Raw genomic sequence first — 23,189 nt, 5'->3', positions numbered from 1 at the left:
CATCGGATGAATGGCCACTTTTATATTTTCTCGACGTTTCGACAGTACGAAAAAAGTAGTCCGCCGTTTCTGTCTGTCTGTCTGTTTGACAATTTGATGACATCATTTCACAGAATTCTATGTTTATTTGATTTAATATTATACTCCTGCAAGTGTGGTGTACGAATTCGCTTTGAGGTTTTCCCTAACGGTTCAAATTTTTGCAAAAACATAATGCACGGTAGAACAACACAGTTTACCATTAGCGTAAGGCATCCCGATCGTGATCTAGTAGTTACGAGTCAGGAATGCGGACTGGACATTGCGCGTTCGATTCCAAGCTTGACCTTTCGTGTTTTTTTTTCTCTTTTTCTCTCGCATTGTGTATTATCAATGTTTATGACGTCACAACAAATTTTTTATTCATGAAATTACCCCACTTTTTCGAAAAGGTGAAAATACGCACCTCTTTATTTAAAAATGTAAAATCATCGCGGGGGCGCCAAATGTCTTTTTTTGAGAATGTGAAATCTTCTCAGTGGTCCCAACTGTCTTTTTTAAAAATGTAAAACCTTCTCCGGGACCCAAATGTCTGTTTTTTTAATGTAAAACCTTCTCGAGGGATCCAACTGTCTTTTTTGAATATATTTTCTCGGAGGTCCCTACTGTCTTTTTTAAAAATGTAAAATCTCAAGGGCGCCAAATGTCCTTTTTCTATGTGAAACCCTTCTCGGGGCCCCAAATGTTTTTTTTTTTTAATGTGAAACTTTCTCAGGGGTCCCAACTGTCTTTTTTAAAATGTAACACCTTCTCGGGAACACCAAATGTCTCTTTTTAATGTGAAACCTTCTCGGGGGTGCGAACTGTCTTTTTTAAAAATGTAAAACCTTCTGGGGGCCTCAAATGCCCTTTTTATGTGAAACCTTCTCGGGGCCCCAAATGTCTTTTCTGGAGAGTCCCAACTGTCTTTACTACAAATGTGAAACCTTCTTGGAGGTCCCAACTGCCTTTTTTAAAATATAAAACCTTCTGGGGGACGCCAAATGTCTGTTTTTTTTTTTTTTAAGAACGTGAAACCTTCTCGGGGGTCCCAACAGTCTTTTTTAGAAATGTAAAACCTTCTCGGGGGCCCCAAAGGTAGGTATTTTTTTGAGAATGTGAAACCTTCTCGGGGCCCTAAATGTCTTTTTTTTAATGTGAGACTTTCTCGAGGACGCCAAATGTCTTTTTTCTTAATGTGGAACCTTCTCGGGGGTCCCAACTGTCTTTTTTAAAAATGTAAAACCTTCTCGGGGGCCCCAAATGTAGGTATTTTTTTGAGAATGTGAAACCTTCTCGGGGCCCTAAATGTCTTTTTTTTAATGTGGTACCTTCTCGGGGGTCCCAACTGTCTTTTTTAAAAATGTATAACCTTCTCGGAGGTCGCAACTGTTCTTTTTTAAAAAAGGTGACCTTCTCGGGGACCCCAAATGTCTTTTTTTAAACCTTCTATATTGTTTTTACTCCAAAAAAGTAAAATTCGGAAAAATCAAATTTTATCATTTTTCAGAGAAGCAGTTATTTGTTGGCCTGTACTTCTGAAGCGAGGGAAGTTCTGGCGAAATAACGACCAATTTTTTTTTACTGTATTGGTCAATATTTTCCATCTTTGTACATTATCTGAAATATTCAAGAAAAATTTTGGCATACATATTTCCTTCGTCAGAACGCTAAACCATGTTTCTTCTTGCTTGCAAATCAATCATATTTAAGAAACTCGTAGATGTGGCAATTAAGCAGATACAAAGATACAGAAGAATTGACTTAAGTCAAACTGAATCAACTTGTGATAATTTTTCACCACATATTCACACGTCCACTCGGATGTTTTCTCTAAGAACAGATCAGAAATCCTTTGTCAATATTCATTATAACAAAACTTGAACTATATAACGCGCTTAACAAGTTGATTTTGCATTCCTCAACTCTTATAAAACTCAATTATATATTTGAGTATTGAATTTGGTGAAGATTTATCGGTTTTTAAACTGACATTGTATACATTTTTTTTTCAGACTGAAAACTGCACTTAACCTGATTTTAATAAAAAAATGCAGCCGTTCCCATTGTATGAACATAAAACAAATCCACGAGTAAGATAAACGTGGTCATGTGCGCAAACTGGAATTAATCTTGCTATAGCGACACCCAGATTCCCGTCTAGACCGCTCTAAACGGAACCAGCGACACAGCAATTTGAACCGGGAAATTCCAATCAACAATTCAAAGGACCCCTTCGCAAGCAAAAGTCAACAAACAGCGGCCCCAAAGGACCTATCTAAACACTTACAACGTGTGTAAATTGGTAGGGTACGACCCACCGAAGGCCAATTTCAACTGGACAACACTTGTCTCGCCACTAATCTGCTCAGGCTATTAGCACTTCAAAGGTGCTATAGAACGTGCCCATTTGCTCCTGTACACTAGAAAGGCTCATTTGGTGAACGGATTGATGGAGTAAAAGGAGTTGTAAGATGTCAGGAATGCCAGAGCACGGCCGTTGCCGTAGCAACTAGCGGACGCATCAGATATCGTAACCTTGGCCAAAGGAAACACAAACCAAGCGCATCTCAAGAATGTCGTCCTGCAACGAGTTGCCGAGGTCTCCTCACAACAAGACGGTCGAGGGGTTTGCGAACGCAGGCAGACCGGCGTGGGAGAGGAGCCGCCAGTTTCGGAATTCGGACGTGGATTACCGGGACAGTTTTCAGGTTTACCGCAGCAGGAACTGCGCGAGCAAAAAGGGGCTTGGAAATTCGGTACGGTCGGCAAGATCTGGTTCGGTGTTGTCGATAATGGTGAAAGTCGGCGACGAACGAATAATCGGAACGCTTTCTTAGTGCACCCGGAAGAAGTAGGAACAAAAGGCGAAAGAGGAAATAACGAGGACTGCCGTCGAGAACGCGGCGGGTTCAGGGCTGGTCACGCTGAAGCGTGGGTATCGATCGTTCCACTAAAACGACAAAGACGTAATGCCACTAGGCATCTTTATCTGCGTCGCCCTTGTCGAAAAACGACGGCGAATATGATCATCCATCAGATGTTGAAAATCATTCTCTGCACAAAAAAAAAACCTAAAACTAACTACCGCACACTTCATAAAAACGCAACGCCATAAAAGGTAAAAATCGGCTTCTGCTCGTACGAAAATAAACGACTTGCCACACATTACGAAGGAATGACATTTAATTACTCCATCTTTCCATGACCCCTCTTCGATGATAACATTCCAATAAATCGATACAACTTTCCGCACTTGGAATAAACAATCACATTTTCTCTTGCGAGAATGGCAAAGCACCATAATATATTAATATTTATTATTGCTAACAACCTGAATGAAATTTCTATTAATAAAATGGGTCAAAAAAGTCAATGTCATTTTAAAGATTAAATCTGTATACTAGTTTTAACACATTTCATGTGTACACATGGATACAACGACTCCCATCAAATAAAAGTCTTAGTCATCCGGATCAGAGTCGTGTAATTCTGGTGGTACGAGCTAAAAAGGTCAAAGTGCATTCGAATACAGGATGCAGGAGCTTATTCCGGGCACGCATTAAGCACATCACAGAGGAAAGGAACTTGGATCAACTAATACATTAGCGGAAACGTCGTTACTTCCGAAGTTACTTAGATTTTGCTTTTAAGGTGACAAACAACGCCTTTCCCGCATAACAAGTGTTAGTCTCGCTCATGCGAGTAAAGCATGATCATGGGGTGTGAATAATTTTGATCGACTCATTCTACTGCTACTCAAATCTTAACTGTACCTTGACATTAAACAAAGAATAAGAAAGCAGAAACCCCAACTACAACTACATGTCGCCCAAAAATGTCTAAAAACAATTAAAAAAGTGGACGAACTCTTTTCTCCTTAATACCCCCACGTTTCAGAACCTATCCAATCCCCAATCTTGCAGCAAAATACAGAAATAACCGCAGCCATTCGACCATTAATTATCACATTAACACAGTCTGCCTCATCTGGACTGTGCCGTAATTCAGTCGTTTGTTTCTGTCACTTCCTACCACTCACCTGAATTAAGGCTGACCGTTGAAAACTATGCTATTTGGGTCAGTTTTCGAAAATAACGCAAAACGAAAAAAACCGGACCGAATTTCCATCTCTGATGACACGGATAAAAATTCGGTCCCCGGGCTGATTAAAAGGCAGCCGATGACGCATTGGCATGGATGCGGGGGTAAAAAGGGTAGCGTCCCGGCGTTGGCTGCCCTTGAACAGAGGGGTGAAGTTGGAATCGTGGCGACGCAAAGTGCGATCGGCCTTGGACGCCGCCCCGACTGCCTCTATCGATCTGGACGGGGTGGCGTTAAAGGTCATACGGCGGCCTGGCTGGCTGGCCTGAAATTCATCGACAAGCCATCGCAACAATTTCGCGCTACTGGCACACCGTCTGGGTCAGGGGGACTTCGGTTTTAACACGCTTTAAACCTCACAACGATATTTCACACTCTAACGCCGCTCGTGCGTCTATAAATAGCTCGATTCTTTGCAAGAACTTTTCCAATTAGAAAAAGGAAAAACCGTCTGTATAGATAGATAACCGATGACGGACGATTCCGCGAAATTCATTTCAGACAATGCTGTTCATGGGCTAGACGTTCTGGGTGGAAAGCAATGATACATTTATTGTAATATATTAGATCCCCAGGCAACGGCTGGGTGGTTGTCGCTAAATCCAGACTCTAAAATTGGGTGAGTGGTACTAATTAAGTTATGTCATATACGTAGAGATACACACGTACGTACGCTATGTATCATCGTGTTGTTGGGGCTCAGCCGCCTATCAGTCGAGTCGGTGGTGGGCGACGCGAGGGTGGTTTTCCGAAGGGTGTAGGCATTAGGCGTGTAACCATAGCAACGGAACGTGGCGGGAATGTCAGACTCTGTGGAGCCTCTCTGCGAACAAACGACCACACCCGAAAATCCCGCCGTCGCCGACAGCACGTGCGCTATATTATATTTGGGGAAAAGAGCAGACTATGCTATTCCATTATGGAACCACTATAATCAGACTTTTTAACTCAAACACGAAATTTCGCTTTTCAGTGACGTATCACAACATTTGTCTACCCGCGTGCCAGCAATGGTCCTTTTCCATTGTATCCCTTGATTATAATAGCACCACAAAACTTTTTCATACATATTGAAAGCGTTCGATTTGCGTGGAACGGTTTCCTAGAAGCTTTTTGAATCAGAAATGACGTGAAAAACCACTACACCCACTGCAAACATTTTACAACCTTTAAAAGTAAAAAACTTGAAAACCTATAGTCCGAACCATAAATCATCAGTGCTGACTATACACGTGTCTAAATCCTCGGCGCGTGGCAGTTTAACACCAATGGTCCTTTTGTGTATTTTGTATTGTATCCTTTTATTGCACATAGCACCACAAAACTTTTTCGTCTACACTGAAAACATTTCGATTTGCATGGAACGATTCCTAGAAGCATCAGAAATGACGTGAAAAAACATTACACCCACTGTAAACATCAATTTAATGGAAACAGAAAATACACTGCCCATAAACTACCAATGACTTCTAAAAATTGTTTCACGTATTTCCGAACTGGAAGAAACAAAGTCGCAAATTATTGATTCGAACACTCAATACATTTTCCAGATGACATTTAGAACTGCAACGTGGGCGGCTGCAAATGATCGATGTTATTGCAATGCATTTTAAGCGTGGTTGCGATTGCCACGTTATTTTAAAAGCAATAGCAAAAGATTATTTTTTGTATTATCAATTGTGGTAGGAATTTTAATCAGCTGTGTTATTGCCAATTCAACCGAAAGGCATGTATGTGATAAGACTTGTCGATAATGTAACACTACTTGGACAGATCAGCATAGGGGAGACTGATATGCCACGCCTTGCAGTTGTGGAATTCCGAACAAATAATCATTGACAAACCGTGAGAACGTTACATCGTATAGTACTACCGGACCAGGTGTTAGCGCTCTGTGTGGGTGTTGCAACTCCCGACTGGAGTCAATTGAATAATTATTAATCGCGAGGTAGGAAACTAAAAGTCAAAAGGTGAAGGGTGCTTGATATTTAGCATTCTTAATTGCTGCTAAATGTGTAAAAAGTAGAAAACTAGAGTGCAACACAGCAGACTGACAGAAATGGGCTAACGGGAGAAGTGAGATGTAATCGATGACGCTGTTGCCATACCAACCGTCTTGCTCTGACGTCAAACATTCGATACATTCTTTTACATATCAATGCATCAGCGAGGACGGAATGATAACATTCTAGTGGAGACATGTTGTATATAGATCGCGACAAGGGGATTTCCTACACTTCACCTTCAAAAAAAAAGTCAAACAATTAACGACACCCCGTAGACAGCACGATTAGGGTGACTGGCATTATTACGTTCCATCAATACATCTCAATAGTCATAAAGTCCGCGATGTTCTGCGACATCTACCGAAGTCTTGGTTTTCCTCTGGGTTTTGGCGGGAGTCCAAGCCAGACGTGACGTCACAAGCCAGTTGGAAGCCCACAAAAGGGACAGAGACGGCGGCATATAGCAGGATCGACACAACTATCGAGTTATCTCTCTCTCGGGTGTAGCGTAAAATGCAGCGTACTACTGCATACATAAATGCATCGTATAGTCAATAGGAACTGCATTGCGCAAGGTGAGCGCGCATACAATCCGTTGCTAGTAATTTGCAGTGGAATTGCACTTTTGCGACGTACTAGTACGATGACATTTCTCAGTCAAGACAAAATAGGTTGCAACTCTCGCACAACAGACGGCTAATTACAAGTCGTCAACAAAAAACGATCTCGACATCGGGTCTCATTCATCCAGCCATGAATGACCGACATCGTTACAGATTCACATCAAATTCGATCGGTTGTTGTCGCCGTTCTGCCCTAGTTTACTGAACGCCAAATACTAAATCAAACGTAATTGAAAAATATAACAAAGACAAAGGCGAGCCGCAGACCGAGGCTGATGAACTCCACGTTGAAAACCTTGATGGTCTTACGCGGTGCGTGCGAAAGACAGTACAGTCCGCTTCCACGGCCGAAGAACGTGGTCCTCTTCGTTGCCAGCCCGAGAAGAGCGACTAGACCGTGAAGGTCTCGCCTGGCTGAACGAAACAAACGAGACCTTCTCCTAATGAGAGAATCTTCATAACCCACTCACCTGCGAAAAATACTCGCCGCTCAAAACTAAACCTAATTAGATTAGAGCCAAGCCACCAAATCCTATTTTCGGATACACAAAAATCTTCAATGAATTATTCAGACCGAACATTAAGCGGCAACCATCGGTGTCAGACAACAGGTTACAGAGATAAACGACAATCGGATAAAAACAAAGGTCGCGCTGATAAAACGTACTAAGCCAGTATTTACGACGAAGACGTGGAACCAATGTTTCTGAAGGCTGCGGTATACAGACGCAAAAAAACCACACTGACCTTGTCAAGCGGAATTGGTTTTGGCGGGAAACGACTAACGAATACAGCTACAACGAGAAGCAGGACGCAGGAACGGTTACAAAATAAAACTTTCAAAGTTCTGCTTCGGAAAAGATTTTGAAAAAGAAAAACAATGTCCTATATTACGATTGGCCTCCATCTAAAATACTACACTTTAGAAAAGTACGGTGCTTGCAATGAAATGTTGTTGGGCTCTCAGTCTAAACAACATTGGCATTATAACAAGTTAAACGAAGCACAAAAAACGATTTTTTGGCAACACTGGTTCACCTAATTAGCGTACATTTAGTTTTTTTTTAAGACGTGATTATTCTTCAATATATGTCAAGGTACAGAAAACCTAAATAGAAATTACGATAATGATCAAGCATGGGTAGTAGTTACATGTTGCGATTTCTTCGATCAATGGCAAACTTTTTAGATAGATATAACAGTCCTGTTATTAATTCTTTGCATTCTTTTAATTACCTTTCACTTTTCAATTCTCGCATTATTCCTGTCAATTCTATAAAATGCACAGACCATTTACTTGACCGACCGCTCTAAAATACACCACAGGTATTATATCCTAGTAACAGTCACCATTGAATTCTTCGGAAAACTAGCCGCTCAAAATGAGCAGTCGGAGCGCATATATAGCAACAGCTGAGAATAAAGTGGGCGTTCAATCTAAACAAGGCGATGTCTGGATGTAGAAGGCCTAGTGAAGGCTGTCTACATGCAGTGAGTCATTCCAACAAACCGTCAAACGCTAGCCCCTCTATGCATCCGCTTGGTTCCATTTATATCTTCTAAAAGAACCGCTATGGCGAGCAGTAAAATTTAAATAGAAAAAGAATCCATTTTTGCGGATCTATCGAACCAAGACATGATTGTACCTATCAAGGTAACCAAGTGAGCAAAATTTTTGTTTATCGTGTGAGTAATAGAATGGTTGTCCGTTACAAATAACTATATTGATATCTGCTTCCTCTACTTGTTGACCGACTTTGATTTGTAAAGGAAATTCCGAAAAAGTGATCGTATGTGACGGCCCAATTCAAAACTCTTTGCTGAAGGTCCGGGTCTTTATTCTCCGAGCGCAGAAGGTGGATCACCGGTACATTTGGAGATTCAGCTTAAATATGAGACGATCATGAGACCATTCACTATCCAACGTGGTCGTCTACGTCTAACCTAAATGGAGTTCATTCATTCTCGACCTACCGTAATGTACATCGTACGCACCTATCGCAGACTCGTACCGGTCGTATTATCGTATTCAGTCGCGCATAAACAAACAATTCGACATTAGGTTCCGATTTACGATAATTCTCTATATGCAATATGGGATTCCTTCGTCAAACAAGATTACAACTATCTAACTTCTCAGACGTGCTCCGAATTCGACCTTCCCTTTCCCCGTTTCGATTCCGATGGTTGGTCGCCACAATAGCAAACAAAACCACATAGCACTGAACTACCAGATAAAATAGGCTTTGTGCGATTTCATTCATGCCTTGGTAAATTCAAAATGTAACTTTTACAGCAACAGATCAATTAATTGGATTTTCCCAAGGCTAGCCGTCATTCACGTGGTGAACGCAGTTGCATGCCAGCCAGGGTCGTCACATTATTTCGAGTAAAGTACGAAATCGATGTCATTTCACAGCGAACCACGCGATTCTCGTCCCTCGTTTCGTGGATTTTTTTTCGGATTTGAAAGGACAGTAGGCTGACGGAAACTTCAACACCACTCACGAGATAACCCGCCATTGCGGACCACGTATTATCTGCATACGGTACACATTGCCTTGTCTCGCAGACACATTTATAATAGGCTTCACCAGCAGATAAAGGCGGCCAGACTGTATTAAAATACCCTGACCCAGTTTCTGACAGTCTGGCGACCGCAGAACTCCGAGAATAACGATCTACGCCCTGAAAATCAATTTTTCGATACAACACATCGGTTAAAGGACATCGCTGTTTTACACGTGTCGGAACGACGACGGAATTAATGAGGCGTGCACACAAAATATCAAAAGAATAATCGATACCCGGCTTTTACGAACTACTCGGCTTTTTACCTGAATTTTTTCCGGGGCGTGGAAGTAGGCGCAAAAGTATACTTATACCGAGACTTGATATAATAATCAATACCCAAATGGTCGGCAGCTGGTTCTTTTCGGGGTATTTAGAACGTCTCATTTACGTTTACCTACACGTGTTTATAAAGTGTAGTTTTCACACAACTAATCTCTCAAATACGGTGTAAATTCGTATTCGTAACTTATAACTGAGATGCTATCGTATGGAATTTAATTAAGCCATATATGACGCAATGATTTCCAATCCTCACTCAATATTGATATCTTGGGAAAGCGTAGAAGACTTTGGACCTTAAAGTTCGATCAAACATGTAGTGCGAGTCCCACTGCGACTCGTAAAATTGATCGCACTATATCTTTAACTCAACTATATTCGTATGATATGCCTACTTTTTAGGTCGAAAAGATCAAGATTAGCAACCTGCCAGTTCAATGTCTCTCTAAGCTAATCTTTGAAAATGAGCTCTTTCAAACGTTCCAAAGGATCTTTAAAACTGTAAGTTGCTTGTATTCTCAGCAGAACTAATTCACTTCCTAAAATTCAGACAGTTAATTACACCGTCTGCAAACATTCTATTGTTGTGATAAGGTGCTTTTACAACACCTTCTTTGAATAGGTCATGGACATGAGCAATTCTTAATTTCAGGTCGTAAATATGTCTCCCAGCTAACAATAGAATACTAAATGTACTATAGCTAGTTCCGTCGAAGCGAGTACAATAACTTCCACAAAATAAAACTATTACCACACACTTTCTTTTCCAATCGTAACGGTAAATAAGCTTCAGCCGTAATTTTTTCTGTTCTTCCGTTACCAATGCATTCCATGGAGCGTACTCGGCAAATTCCTTGCGAATTTGTTCTGCAAACACAGTGAGAGGTTGCGTACGCCTCTTTCCGGAAATGAGTGTGGTACTAACACAACGCAGTTGGATTTAAATGTCCGGGACATTTAAACTACCAGCAGCGTACAATGTGCGTCCGGCACGATGAGCAACATCCGTGAAGCGAAGCATACATACAATCAGCTGGTGGCCGTGCTTTGTGATTTCGTCGGCTCTTTAAACTTGTTTGTATTGGACTTCATGTTTTCTGGGCAGTGACCTTCATGCAGCACCAGCAGAAGCACAGGCGTTACTTGGTTACCTCAGAAGCAGTCGAAGACGTTGACCAGATCTACTACAACACGCAACCTCAAGCAGGCCCAAACAAAGGACGCTAACTAAGGCTGGTGGCGATGGAAGCTCAAGGAAGAAATTTTCTCTTTTGCGATTGTCAATTTGGTCTGATGGGGGAAAGAACCTTGGTATCTGCGATTTATGAATGGTCACGTAATGAAAAAGTTTTAGATGACTTTGGTCAAAAAGTCACAAATCTCCTTAGGAAGGTTGACGGACGTCCACGTCGTGTGCCATACCCTTCCTCACCCGGTCGCTTCAACCTTAATTGTTTATTAATTAGTCTGCCACCTGTTATCATTTGTGGGAACATCCGAAGGCCACTTGTGTTTTTGAAATAATTGTCTAGTAGACGATCGATGAGGCGGCTATTTCAGTTGATTAAAAAAACGTTCGTATACCCAGCGGTGTGTATATATTATTTAGTGGATGGTCTAACAGTCGTCCAAAAATAACCACGTCTAGACAGTGACGGCCGTAATTCCAGCAGTACAACAGACTCGCAATCATATGATCGCCTATTTTTACACTTTCTGATCAGCTGATGCGCAGCGAGAAAAATAATTGGACGGAGCCATAGCAAAACAAGTCGGTTGTTCTCACACACGAAAAGTTTCACCACAAAGAATTCCCACGAAAAATCGCGGCAAAAACGCGATGTTTAGATACTTTGTAGTGACGATAGCGTCAACCGAGCTTCCTGTTGTATTTCCTTTTTGTCAGATCGCATCATCGCAACCGACATAAATAGATACACATATAAAAAAGTATGCATGTAGAATATAATAATGTTGCATGACGGCAACAAAAGAGAATGATTTTTTCCGGGTCATTAAGCGCAAATTTCGAAACAACGCAGGTGATTGGCACGAAAATGAATTTTCGCGAAAGACGTAGACGAGAGCGACCCCTACCTTGCTTAATTTTTCTCCCTCGTGATGCGGCAACAAGGATCTGAGTGATTGAAAACCATTATTTATGCTCTGCATCCTCCGCCTTTCGTTGCTGTTGGCGATTTCTCTTCGGATTCTCTTTTCTGCCTCCATCGTCGCCGTGGGTGGTTCACCGCCTTTGTTTATTCGACTGTAAACAATTCAGCGATTAAATTAAAACGTCCCATGGCTAATAAATCAAAATCGTTTGTTCATGTTAATTAGCATTAGACATATAGCCCTCCAAGCGTGGCCCGAATCAACGACTTGGAGAGTAATAGACGGACCTAATTAATAATAAATTGACCCAATTACAAAAGACAACTATTTCCATTCCGTGAACTCTCCCTTTCTAAACGAAAAATCTTTGTGTACAATGCCACCTGCTCGAATTCTCTCATACAATTTTCAGAAGGTTTAGAATTGGAACAACTGACGACGTCCTTCTTGAAACATTAATAAATAACTCTCTATTATTATGATATCCTTCATTATACCGAAAACTACGAGTGGAACTTTCTAGGTTAGGGGTTATTACAGGTTTTTGCACCGCATTCGAACTTTTTTACCGGCGCATCCACCAAATGTGAATCTTTTACGACTAACGCTACGCAAACGGTGCTAATTACGGAACACACGTGCCGTAAAAAATGGCCGCCTGTATGCTCTTTTGACAGGTATAACATGAAACACGCCACGAATCGATATCTGGGTTGTCAAGAGTAACACAAAAGTAAAATTCCTAACCAGTGCATACGACTACGTAGTTCGTGTGATAAACAAACAAAAATTATGCCATTACAAATCGATCGAACTCTGCGTGACAAATGAGAGGATATCGTGACGATTTTGTGTAAGGACAAAACGTGATTGAATGAAACGGAAAAAGTACGACGTTTCCGATAGGAATTCACCATTACGATAGTAGAAGACCGACGTGGCAATGATATTTCTAGTATTACTGAGTTGGGCGATTGGAGTGGACAATGTCGTACGGAAAATAAATAAAATATATCTGCTTACATGATACGTTTCATTAGGATCGTTACGACAATAGCTCTCGAAAGCTATACCGGTAAATGTGTAATAAAATATTATAGCTAAAATAGAATCCATTTCTGGGCCGTTGGCACAATTTATTACGACAGAGTATATTCAATTCAATTATGCCATAATATAGATGTATGTCGTTTTTGATGTTAAGTAATTTTGACGTGTACCTTCAGCCTGAGAACTTCCCCGCAATTGAGTGTCGCTCATGACGCATTCATGTGTAAGTAAATTAATGCGCATTTCACATAAAATAAGAGCATGACAACGTCTTGAAACATTACACCAAATTAATGTTTTTAGGTAACATATTTTATGAAAAATTCTAAAAATTTTGATCCAAATTTAAACCACAGTAATGTGTCATTTACTATATAAAATTTTGAATTGACGTCATCTAGGTTTTGGAAGGGATGAATAGATAAATCCTAAGTAGTGATTTATTATGTTCGCAACAACCTTAAGGTTGTTGTGCAAAAATTCAAAACAGACAGTTTTGAATTTTTTAAGATAAATAGTAAAATTCTGTTGTACACTTTTTATTTTTTTCCAAAAACGTACCTACGTAGGGTAAACAAACATTGAAGTAGATTTAATAGTTACTTTGCAGATTTAAAATTGGAATTACTTAGGTGGACAGTGAAATTTTGGTTTGCGTTTTTCCATTTACATGGAAATGGCAGACCTACTTTTACATATTTTTTCGAGAACCCTTATAAGTTAAAATAAAGATATGTGTGTACTAAAGGTAGGTCAGCTATTCGCATGCTTCAATTGAATGTTTCCATTCCAAAACTTTCTAGTGACGTCATCAACATTCTAGCAAGGACATTACATCAATTTGGGCAGGTGGAGTATAAGACTAACAGTAACAGTTCTATATTCCCAAATTTTCTGGAATATTGGGAGAGCCATTCTTGATTTAATCAAGATACGGATACAAACGCATTTTTAGAAAAAACCATAAACTCAGAACAGGAAGCAGCGACGGCCAACGGTCATAATTTCCGATTGTTTCTGCTTATCTGACAACTTGCCTAATTCTTTGAATGCTAAAAATATTTTTAACATTCTGTAAATAATGAAAAAACGAGATTTCCTTAATATTAAAAATATAAATATGTACAATAAGTATCATTGTGTATTCTATCTTTTTTTATATAAAGTAAAAAAAGAACAATTAATTCGCAAAGCTCTCGTCATATGAAAATAAAAGTCAAAGTAAAATACATCATACCGATTTTACCTCAAATTTTGAAAAAAAGTCAAGTTCGAAAATTTACAAAAAATAAAAATTTGATATGATTTAAAAAAGAAAATTTAAATATTAAATACGACACAATTAACAATATGTAAATATGTAAAATCAGGGCAAAATTCCTAAACCACAAGTAAAGGAGTATGTTAAAATATGTTATGTATAACTTTACCTGGAATGTCTAAGCAAAATTTTGAGATAACGTCATCAAATTGTTTAGTGGGGACGATTACACGAATTTTGATTAGCGTTTTAGTTTTCTACTTTTTCGTACTCAAAGGTCATCAAACATTGAAAAAACATGAAAGCGTCGGATGAACCCTATACGCACTTTTTTAGCTGCGCTCGGGAAGTAAAATATGTTAACGAATTAATAAACTACACGTATATTACTTTACGCATTTAAATTAGATTTACTCAGCAAACTTTTGAGATGACGCCACCATAATTTTTGTAGGAATGCACAAATAATCAGGTTGATAACCTCAACAAACATGTGCTAAAATTCAAACGAATTAGTTTAGTTATTTCTAAGATAAATTGTACACTTTCGTTGTACAACTTTGAATCTTTTCCAAGACCACACACGCGTAAGAATTTCCACACTTTAGATGGGATTTATATTGTAAAATTTTGAGATGACGTCATCAAGTTTTTGGAAAGGATAAACAAATAAGTTTGGATTTACCTAAAGGCATTTGCAAGATTTCTCAGGTATGGTATTTTATGTGAAAAACGTCAAATTTTGTTTATATTATAAAATATAAGTATGAATTATCTAGCAAAATTTGGACATGACGTCACCAAATTGTAGTTGGTCAAGTCTTCAGTCACCATTTTTGAATTCAAAACTGTCTAGCTTTAAAATGACGTATTTTTTAAAACCAACGGATATGTTTAAAAATTGATAGAAAATATTTCCATGTAATATTTAACAAATGTAGATTGCCACTGATTCTATGACAAAATGTTTTTGTACTTCGGGATATAAACTAAGTTTTGCTTATAATCTCTACTTTATTATATTCCAACTCTGTGCATGGACAACTGGGGATAATTTACTTCTTGCTACGGTCAAATGGGCAAGAAATGGTGCCGGTCGAAGTTCATTATAATCAACGTTATTATAAAATGGCGGCTTGTGTTAGCTACGCAAATTATCAATATTTTACACTTGTATTTAATATGTTTTCACGAATAAAATAATTTTGTAATTTAGGGTTATAGAGGATGTTTTGATCAATTTATAGTATGATTATTATTATTATTGTTGCAAAAATAATACCATGCAATCAGTTTCTTCATCTTTTTTCAGAGTTATGAAACACATTTATTGTAAACAATAAAACAACTAGTTTTTTCGTGACTCATAAGTCGCTACTTCACCATTGATTCATATTGAGACCCGACCGGCGCCATTTCTTTTTCATTCCAGCCCAGCAACAACAGTCAAACCAAAGAGTTAATTAAGCCCAAATTTGTATTAATACTTTTTATTTGCATATAGATGTAGTTCGAATTTATTGATACTAGTGGGTTACGAAATCGTCTAAACTACATCTCCGAAGGAATGTCTCGATTCCCCTGCTGGTTGTTTGGAAGTAAAAAAAAAGTGGCGTGGCGTAGCCCCGATCAGCTGATTAAAGGTATATTTATATCGCATCCACCGACTTCCCACATTGCACGCCACGCCATAAAATTACAAGGGTCGTACATCAAAAACGAACTTTCTAATCCGACAAGGCCTCAAATGCCACATGCAGCCATTACTGGGCTAATGACATCGTAAATTCGTTTGACGTATCAGGCACGATTAGAAAATTAGTGGCAAACACACATCGCATTTGAGAAATGGCTAGTACGTAATCGTTGCAACGAACGTACCAGCTGACACCGATAAGAAGGATGATTAATTCGCATGCGAAGACGTATATTTCATTTTGAAACGGCGGGGTCTATCCATTGGCAGTCTAGACTGAAGTCATACAAATAAGCACCAACTTAGTCAGCCGTCGTGCGGGCGTCGCTCCGCCAACGCTCGATCATATTACGAAGCGACGCGTCGTCTAAAATTAGCTCAAGGTCTACTTTAATGCAGTACCGCCGAAGATTAGCACGGCAGACGGCAAACAACACGCTCACAAAACGCCCATGTTGTGTTCGGTGATCCCCCGGAGTCAGACTGCTCACGCTGGATGGGGTGGGACGGCTGACGCCCACACTGACACTATTAAAACGAGCAGCGGTGCCACAGAATGCGGGGGCTTTTCGAGACGATTTTTTTTAATTGTGGCTACTGAGGCAGGAGGAATGTGATCGATCGAAGGCACGTTGGTGAACACCATATGTGTAATTGACAGAATTTGGGAGATATATGGGTCGTAGTACGAAGAGGAGCTAATACATCACGTGATGATGAGTCAATCTCTTACTAAACAACTGCTGTAAATATTATTGTTGTGACTCTTCGGAGTTCGAGTTTCAACTTATCGCTAGAATTTTGCTCATACAGAAAGCTAAAGTAGTGGAGGAAACAAGTCATTATAAGATTCCCATGGTCGGAGTCCTCGGCTATATTCAAATTATGTAAAGTAAAAGGTTATACTTAACCCTCCAATGGACATCATAATTTTAATAACCACCAAATTTAAATTAACAAATATACACAGGGTGAGTCACTAAGCGCACGTTCGTCGATATCGCATTAATTGGTAAAAATAAGAAGCCAAAAACGAAAGTTGTGCGGTTCTTTGAGTAACACTATATATTTTTATTTTTACACAGTCTGATTGGCTTTTTCTTTGATTTAAAATTTTTTAGCAATTTAAAAAAAAAATCGCAACAGGATTATTTTTAACATCTATGTTGCTGTATTTTAAAAATAACACTGGTACGATTTTCCATGAACCTTTGCATTGCTATAAAATTCAATAAAAGTGGAATAACGTGGCAACATTGCATCAGAATATTAATAATGAATATGATTATAGGGCCGAAGAAGCCATTTAGAATTTCTAAAAATATATAGGGCTTCTCCTTTTTTTTTTAATTTTTCTCAAAATATTTTCTTGTAAATGTTGTCGAATTTTTAAAAATCAACCTTCTTGCTGTATGTCTAAAAATATATCAAGCTTACCTCTCAATATCCATCTCTGGCTGGACATTCTATACGCCTGTGTAAGCGCCACTTAAACATCACACAAATACTATGCTTATTATTTTACAAACTGTTGTGTTCACATAATTTGTTACTTATTATTAGTAGGTAAAAGTACGAGTTTTATTGGTAATAAAAACAAAAATAGTCGGGGAATTTTGCACCATTAAAGTCGGTTAGTTCAAAATGGCAAATTTAAAATGTTTGACAAAAGTTCGTTGATCGTATCAAGCTGCTTGACGAGAATAAGCGGAAGGTAAATAGCTGTTATTATAATTCTTATTTTAATATTATTAAATATAGGCGGGTCAACATCACTGTATTATCAAATTTTCGAAAAAATGGGATGAGGCGTTCTTGATTTTATCAGCAAAAAAAAATTATGACTCATGAATCCATCGAACCAGCGTCTTCATTTGGGTAATTTAACATTTTTAGTAATGCCATAGAGTTCACAATACGTCAGTGCTTATTATATAAGTATAAAAAGTATGATGCAATTTGGATTTTTTTCAAAATCTGGATGCCAAGGCGGATTCATAAACCATAATTATAGAAGTATTATTTTATAAGATTTAAATGGCGTTTACTAAAAAACTTTGAGGGAACGTCATCAAATTATTTGAAATTGTTTTCAAATTTTATAACTCGGTAGTTAAAAGTGCAATTATTATTTGATTATCGAAAAATTACTACAATGAATAATTTAAACAATTTTTTTTTCCAGAAATCTGGATGGCGTTTTACCAACTATACGACCTAACCACATAAAATTTGAGGACGATCGATCCCAGTAATTTAGGAGAGTACCCGTCTAATAACCACGTTTTTTTCGTACTCTTGGGGTTATGAAACGTCGAGAAAACATGAAAGTGGCAAGTCGTCCGATGAATCCGATTGCTAGCTTACGCCTAGAGAGTAAAAAAAGGGACCTTGCTCGTTCAGTGCCAACTTCAAGATGTTTTTGCTGCTTGTCTTATATGTAGACGACTTTATGAGTGAGAAAGAATGCGTTTAGTTTGTCACACACAGCAGTTTTGATCCTTTATTATATTCACATATAAAGGCTTTGTGAATTTTATGCCTTATTTTATTGCCACTCGAGAATTTTATACACATTTTGTCTGAATATATAAGATTTTATCCTCCGCCTAAAGTTCTAACTGCGGTCAACTGTATTACATCAATCGGTATAGAAATTACAAATTAATCTTTGATTTTTACATCTTAATAATACAGGGTTATTATAAATGTTCCTTTCTTACATTTACATTTATAATAACCCTGTATACTTTTTTAATAAACAAATGTGTCACCTCAACGGTTTTTTAAAAACACATAAAATTACGAACCACAAGTGAAAGGATAGTTAAACTACATATAAATAATATTAATAAATAATAATTACAAAAAACAAAGATAAGCAAAACACGGTAAAAAACACTGAAAACCCGTATTCTGACATTGATAGCAGTCACTTTGTATTGGCGTTTTTGCACGTCTTGCCGGCGTGCCCTTACCAGCTGTCCCTCAAAATAAATCCCAGAACCAAAAGGAAACAGGACTAGTTTGCACCTTTTCACAGGGCACGGTCTCCTTTGTGCGACTTCCTTAGGCCTTAATCTCATATGGCGTGCCTAAACCGTCAACATATAATAAATCATAACCAGTATCTTTGTAAAACACGCTCAACTTCTTTTTTAGCTACTTTTGGTTAGAAGAGATAAAATTAAAATTGCAGCCCATACGTCATTTAAAAGTTAACTTGAAAGTTACTTTCACGAAACAATGTAAAATTACGACGACGATATGTTCTACATCCACCCTGTGGACATGTTGACAAGACAGACTTTGTTTTGAAATTTATGAAGACAAGATTTTTACTCCCACACGTGTACAATGATCTGGCAAAAAACGAGGAAAAAAGGATCGCCAATTTTTAATATTCAGTGCAATTATATAGTTTTATGACCTGGCATAGTGGCCGTAAATACCGGAGTCTGGCTCTATAACCGAGTCCGACTTCATCCTCAAGCAACGCTTCCAAGGTGGGCAGAAAATCAGGACAGGTGCGAGAACCGTGGCTGAAACGCGGGAACGGCAATTGGAAACGACGCCGACGTGCGTCCCTGTGGCGTCGTGACCCCCTTATGACGCCCACCGATATACCCACTCGCACTGTGCGCTCCATTTAACTAGGACATGCCCATTGTGCCTCTTTATTGCGTCGTACGTCGGGCTCGTATCGATTTGGTTTGTTTTCCTCACTTTTAAAGAAATTGTGTATTATTTGGCCAAGAAAAACGTGATTATATATAACACCGACAACCACAAGGGTTGTGCGCAACTTTAAATTAAACACGTATTTTAATGTTTCATAACGTTTGATACTACGACCAATGGGATACGAGGAACACTATTTAAAACAAATATACATATATCTGAGACGCTATTTTTAACTAACTACTTGTGTTAAAAATCAAAACAATAGTACTATTTATGGTGGCGCCACATGCACTCGTACCAGTGGATGACACGTACTCTCGCGAGCACAACCGTCCATTATTTAACATTGTAAATACTTCATTATGGAACAATGATAATAAACATGCGATCTATCCGCGATGAATCACAGCGCATTCTTTCGAAGTACACATGTATAAAAATAAATAAATTATTGTGTAGTGTGGAAATCACCTTCGGCGGCCTTGCAAAACGTATTACGTCCGCACTCCAACAACAATAAAATGAACACGGAGCTTTTTTTTATTCTTTCTCTCTGCTGGTTACATGCACCGTGGATCATTCTACGAGCCGACTCGAAGAATGCGGCGGTATTTTTATTTGTCTTGGTATAATTACGGCCCAAGGATTTCGCAGAGCTGCTTATTAATATGCACTTAATAACCGACCAAGAATTCGAAACATCTGCATATGCCTTTCTACCGTACCGAACAAGACTTGAATTGAATTCCTGCCAGCAGTCCCTCTTGCGTCCTGACATTTCCCATGTGCTTACTCATCGACACTCGTCTTAAACAAATGGTTCTTTAATAGGCCGAATTCTTTTAGAAGGCATGCGATCACCCAGTGTGGTTATCACAGCAGAGAACCAGTCCCGAAATTACCGACTTGTATATATTTTTCAATTCAACGGCTACTTTCTCTGCAGTACTAAGAAAAATAATTTTAATACGTCAAAGGTGTAACGTACCTATGTGGTCTCAGCAACTGCGATTTACGCCTGTTCTAATAAACGTCGAATTAGGACGCTATGCAGTAAGCGATCAAACTTTCCTTTTAAAAGCAACATTCTCTCGACGGTTATCATAAACGAAATTGGTAAAAACAACTACCATAAATGGCCACCGGAGTCCAGTTTGTTCGAGTCGGAGACATACCTATATATAAAACCGACCATTCACGTTTTATGTACTCCACTTAATTTTTCCTCTAATGCAAGTTAAATGTTTTTATGTCTATAATCAGGTCGAGTGACGCAATCACGTTGATAAGAGAATTATAGGAATTTGTGTTACGATAAATTTGGGTGCCTTCAATAATCATGCACCATTCGCGATAATTGGCGAGTGGTTACGAAATAAGAATAGAACACAACAATGCAGTGGTAGGCGAACACACTACATGATATTAAAGGTGGTTCGGCATGGTACCTTGTCCCTAATTCTCCTGTCAATCATTTCAAACTTTAGAAGTAGGTAAAAAAAAGGTTACATAATAGTACGGAGGTCGCTTATGCGAGCTCGTAACCGACACAGATAGCTATTATTTATAAACAGCAACAGCTGAGATTATCGATAACTGTAAGGTGAACGATTCATGCTCCGATAAAGCGTTTTCTAAGGAATTTACAGTGAGGCTAGTATCTCTTTTGTTGTTTTCTTATAACGGAGAAAGAGAACAAGAGGCAACGTCCCCCGCAAAAATCAACGACTAACTCTATTGTTTTCTAGAAAATAAATGATAGCAATATCGCTGCAACAAACTAGCACAAAGACGCCGGAATTGATCGAATTATAGGTGTAAAAACAGAAACAAATTGATTACACACTTTGTGTATAACAATAATGAGCGCCCTTGCGCGAACATCCCGATCGTTTACTTATCAAATGATGACGAAGCAATTTTCATCTGGCTGTTTACCGAAGATTGCATAATAGCGACTATTGTTGGAGCTGGGCCCCTTTTAATGCCTTTATAAACAGCCTTCCGTTTCCTTACAGCGATAACATCGCACCTGGCTGTGCCTGCACAACAAACTTCCCCTTTTCCTTATACCGAACCATTTCACCTTACCTAATGATAATGCGGGATGAGAAGAATAGTAGACGAAAGAAAAAAAGAGAAACAACTACTCTAAATCAATCTCTTCATTTTCTCACAATACAAACCGGACAACCTATAGAAACTTAGCCTTCACAAAATGCAACAAAGAACTCTGCACGACCCCCCCAACAAGTTTAAAGTTGCAGCTTGAGCTCCAGTTCTTTACAAATGCGAAAATAACACCCTTGGTCTTTGGAACTGTCATGAATAATAGGAATCAGTCCACCGGTGCATGATGTACTACTACTCCAAAACTACCTGAGGTTAACTTTAACCTCGTAAAACACGACCAGTTCACTGCGTTTCGGGAATTGACTGTATTTTTCTTTCGTTCCCACAAACAAAAAATGACGATTGTGGGTGTGAGAACACGCTGTAGTTCGAAAAAGTCCATACCATTTAAACGCCCTCTGCTTTCTAATCTACATATCTAGCTTTTAATTCTCTCGTTAATTACTACAAGTGTTCATTGAAAAAAAATACATTAGTGTCATTGGCATCAGATCTAGCTTTAAATAAAATCAATGAGGAGGAGATAAAACCGGTTCGTCTATGAGAGCCACTTTACATACTGAATTTTTCGAATTGCAACATGCTGTATGGAAAGCGTAAGCTAAAAAAGGACAAGTTGGTTCAGGTGTAAGACAAATACAGCGAGAAACTGAGTCCTCGCTTCATTGCTCACAGGAAAAACCAAAAACTGAATATGAGTTAACTGATAGACCAAATACTTCAGTAAAACTGAAAGTAGCTATTAGACGTTTCTGGAACCATATGCACTACTCCGAAAATAGTCTAAATTTTCATGTACGATTTACAGTCTCAAGTTATGCATTTCACTATTGACATCATTGGAAATCGCGAGTGATTCAACCACAGACTAATTAGTATTCAAAAACAAAAGCTAAATTTTACCTCGAAAAAATAAACTCGCATTTTGGCACTCTTTCAAAGAGAAAATATTGATGAAAGTCGCAATGTTTGTTTTTACAGCTACGGGTAATGAACCTTGACGAAATTTTAATAACACCACCACCCAAATTTTGTCCTGAGCGATTATATGTTGTGTCTAGGTTTTTTTTAATTTTGGACGCTCTAATGCTACCACTGGCGTAAACACGCATTAGTAGTAATCATCTCGGTTACTTAAGGTAATTATCCTTATTACAGATTCTGACGAAATTAATTATGGCGGACAGGTTGGTCATTTGGTATTCTACGCATAAACAGAAGCATTCAGTGTTTGGATAATTAATGGGACCCAGAAGAAATGGGTAGTTAAGCTGATCGAACGAAATAAAACCAGCATTACCAATGGGAAAATTGATTAAAGGAAAAATACGTGGCCACGTAGAATCGATGACCATTACGTTTACGTATCGAAGGGAACTAGTAAAAATAAAGATTGTTTTCTATTTTCCCTGTAATCTATATTTATTTAGGACTGAGCACGTTGCGATCACGTGACCAAATCACATGACGACCGTAAACGCTCACGATTTGCCCACGTTAACGCGATATGTTTCCGTGGCAATAACAGATGATTAAAAGAGGGGTAAAAGTGACAACAGGGGTCATGACGTCGCGTCCACCCAATGCCAGGTTAGATCAGGTGTCAAGAACGTCATAGAATTATAAAATATTTTATACCAGCATGA

The 23,189-nt window shown here is 38.7% G+C and overlaps 1 protein-coding gene across 2 annotated transcripts in view; it reads right to left on the bottom strand.

The window, feature by feature from the left end:
• The window catches only part of LOC135128066 (transcription factor AP-4), a 65,683-nt gene that overhangs the window by 35,899 nt on the left and 6,595 nt on the right, over positions 1-23,189 (bottom strand). For both annotated transcript variants that reach the window (XM_064054885.1, XM_064054894.1), the window contains exon 2: positions 11,702-11,870. In XM_064054885.1, coding sequence (XP_063910955.1) covers positions 11,702-11,870 — 169 coding nt within the window. The remainder of the gene's footprint in view (positions 1-11,701; positions 11,871-23,189) is intronic.

Source organism: Zophobas morio, unplaced genomic scaffold (genome assembly GCF_036711695.1).
Source record: "Zophobas morio isolate AGI-343-1 ecotype UQ-CSIRO unplaced genomic scaffold, CSIRO_AGI_Zmor_V1 ptg000002l, whole genome shotgun sequence".
NCBI classification, from domain to species: Eukaryota; Metazoa; Arthropoda; class Insecta; order Coleoptera; family Tenebrionidae; genus Zophobas; species Zophobas morio.
The sequence above is the reverse complement of the archived record's forward strand: the minus strand, read 5'-3'. Positions and strand labels throughout refer to the sequence as shown.